At 44.1% G+C, this 3237-nt stretch overlaps 1 protein-coding gene across 6 annotated transcripts in view; it reads right to left on the reverse strand.

The window, feature by feature from the left end:
- Positions 1–3237, reverse strand: part of PRKD3 (protein kinase D3) — a 97533-nt gene that overhangs the window by 35547 nt on the left and 58749 nt on the right. For all 6 annotated transcript variants that reach the window (XM_025205149.1, XM_025205151.1, XM_025205147.1 and 3 more), the window contains one exon: positions 685–823. In XM_025205149.1, coding sequence (XP_025060934.1) covers positions 685–823 — 139 coding nt within the window. The remainder of the gene's footprint in view (positions 1–684; positions 824–3237) is intronic.

Consider the following 3237-nt stretch of genomic DNA (forward strand, 5'->3'; position numbering starts at 1 on the left):
CCAAGTCATCAGCTCCGTGCGGGCAGCAGGGGAGAGGCCGGGGTTGCGCTGCCACATGCCCCTCCCCCACCATCTGCTCCAACGCACGTGTGCACCTGCCAGTATAGAGCTAATGCTGGAGCTCAGAGCAGACGTTTGCAGCCTCCTGGATGCAGCTGGCCCAGGCTCTGGGTAGCTGCTGCCAACCACGGAGCCCAGTCTATTTGCAGCAGGGCTTGCAGCCACCTAGCCGCCTGCTGGGAGCAGCCCAGGCTTCACGGCTAGCAGCAGCTGCCTAGAGCAGCAGGCTGGTCGTGGCGTGCCAAGCAAAATGGCCTTGCGTACCATGCTCAGCATACATGCCAGGGGTTGCTGACCTCTGGTATAGACTCTACAAGTCTCTACTGAATACATCTCAGCCTAATATACAGTAGAATAGTGTTAGCTTAATTCCCAGCTACATCATTTTGGTAGGTAGGTTGTGGTAATCCCACAACAGACCATTACACCCAGATCTCTCTCCTTCTCAATTGTCTCCTATCTTTATACTCCCATTTTACAGCTGAAGTCCTTGTTATCCCCAAGTGTATAAAGTCACACTTCCTACCACTTGCGAATCTTTGTTTCACAAGATTATCTTAAAAATGTTTCAAATAAAATGTTCCATAACACCATGCACTGTCTGATATTGATTCAGAAGCTTACCAGAGAGGACTACCTCAACAAGGTCTCCTTCATGTATCTCTTCTGCTGATGTAATCCGCTGCAAAATATTTTCCGAGTTCAGGTCATGGCGAAAGAGCAGAATTTTGTCATACATGCCAAAGAAACCACACTCTGGAAACTGTAAAGGAAAGACTTTAAAATTAGTGTATGCCACAATTTGCTAAACAATTAAAGATTTTTGTTTTCTTTTTTTTCCAATACGACTACAGAAGATTTAAGGATTGCATTAGTGCATCAATGATCTGGTTATTACTTAAGCTTATTTTTCAGAAGCTCGGTCCCAAAACAAAAGCACAGGCTGAAAGTGGCAAAAATCCCAAAAAAGGAAAATGTCTAAAACACTGCTGCAAGAGCACTTGCCATCATTGATGTAAACGGATTAGAAAATAACTTAATTTTGTCAATATAGATGCAGCCAATGACTGTATAACAAATGCAATCCATTTGAAATAAAAGTAGTATTTCTAGCTCCCAGACCTACATGCTTAAAGTCACCTTAAGTCAATCTTATTCTTGTCAGCTTAGACATCACTACCTGTATTCCTGACCTCATAGATGTTACCCAGGCATATACCTCTGTACACATGTGAAGACTGCCACTAGAATCTTAGTAACACTTCTGTTGATGTGTAACTCAGAGGAATCCATTGGACTATCCCATGATTTATCAGATGGGCAGGCAGAGGAAGACATCAAAGATATGACTCAATCTACACAAGGAACACACATGCCAAGTAAAAAGTGGCTTTTTTACACTGACACTTTAAACCATAGCTTATTTGGCATTGCCTTGGCTGTGTTTTTAAAGGCTGAGCAAAAAGTTGGCAGTCTCTTAAAACAATAAATAAAACAAGTTCTATATTCTTTTGCCTAAGGCAGGAGTCTACAATACCTTTTGCAACAGGGACTGCTTTAATGGAGCCTAGCTCAGCACAAACCACTTCCAACCTGACCTGTAATGCTGCCACAGCCAAAGCCAGAGCTCAAGTCACTGTTTCTCCCAAGGCCTCTCAACATAGTTGCACTGTACAGATGAAGCTTCTTTCCCTGCCACCCTCTTCCTGCATCAGAAACACTGCCAAAGCCCCTCAATTCCATGAGATGAATAAAATGGCTCTGCAGGCCTTTTGCCTAGTTCTCACAAGAGAACTAGAATGGATTCTGAAGTAGTTAATATCTGCCAGTCTGCCTCCCCGACCCCACATCGAAATGGAAATGTAGATTGGGTACAAGCAAAGTATACAGAAGCAGTTGGTCCACGGAAGACGGCAGAATACAGAAAGGTCTGCATATAATATAAAACAAGAAACAAAACTATTAATTAATGCAAAGATGGGCTTACAGAATCTTACACAGCCAGTACATAAATGCATTACATATATAAAATGTTACAGACCACATTAAAGTTGTACCTTATGGCACCTAGAACTTTAACATTATTTAGTCAACAGAAAATCTCTGCCAGGATTATTGTACCGATTGATTGTGTCCATACTTTCTGTACTACTTTGCCCTTCAGTGATAATCATTTCCTTTTTCTGATAGCATTTCCCCTAACAATATTACTGTGGTCATGTGTATTTCAACCATGTAGGCTATCAACCTTTCCTTTGGATGACCACTGTGTAAAACTGAACATTCAAAAGACTGCCATTGGGTAAACAGTACACACAGCAGCCACCACATCCCTGAAGTGTCACAAAAAGAGGAAATGTTCTTGTTCAGTGTCAACAGATCTCATACATACACCAGGAGATAAAAAAGACCTGTAGGAGAGACAGGCAGACAAGGTTCCGTGGGTGAATTTGATATCTTTTATTAGACCAACCCAAATGGTTGGAGAATAGTTATTAAGCAAGCTTTCGGGTTCAAAAACCCTTCGACAGGCTAAGGAAGCTGCAGCAGTTGGTGTGTGCTCTTCCTGGATGGAATGAAAAGTAAAGAAGCCAGGGGCTGGGCTGGGCTGAGCTGGGGAGTCAGTTGCCAGGCAGATTATAATGTATCAAAAATCCAATGTCTATGTTTAGTCCCTGATCTCTAGTATCCAGCAGGTTGATGAAATGGAGCTCATAGGCTCGTCTCTGGGATGTGTTGTGTAAATTTCCCTTGAGGATCAGGACTGAGAGATTGGAGAGAGAGTGGCCCTCCTGTGAGAAACGTGCCCCCACCGGCAATTGGGTGTTTCCGTCCTTGATGGACTTCCGGTGTGCATTCATTCTGGTGCGCAGCCGTTGTCTGGTCTCTCCTACATATCTTCCACCAGGGCATTTGGTGCATTGGATGAGGTGCACTACATTCCTGGAGGTGCAGCTGCAAGATCCTGGGATGCTGATGGCTCTGTTGTGGGGTGTAGCAATAGTGGGGGTGGTGGAGATGTGGGGGCACGTTTTGCATTTCTTGTCATGGCACGGTCTGGATCCTTTTAGTGTGTTCTGGGGTTGAGGAAGTTTGCTTCTGGTGATGAGGTTGGCGAGGTTCGGTGCTTGTCTGAAGGCTAGGATGGGTGGCTCTGGGAAGATCTTTTTAAGAATA

Source organism: Alligator sinensis, unplaced genomic scaffold (genome assembly GCF_000455745.1).
Source record: "Alligator sinensis unplaced genomic scaffold, ASM45574v1 scaffold284_1, whole genome shotgun sequence".
Classification (NCBI taxonomy): domain Eukaryota; kingdom Metazoa; phylum Chordata; order Crocodylia; family Alligatoridae; genus Alligator; species Alligator sinensis.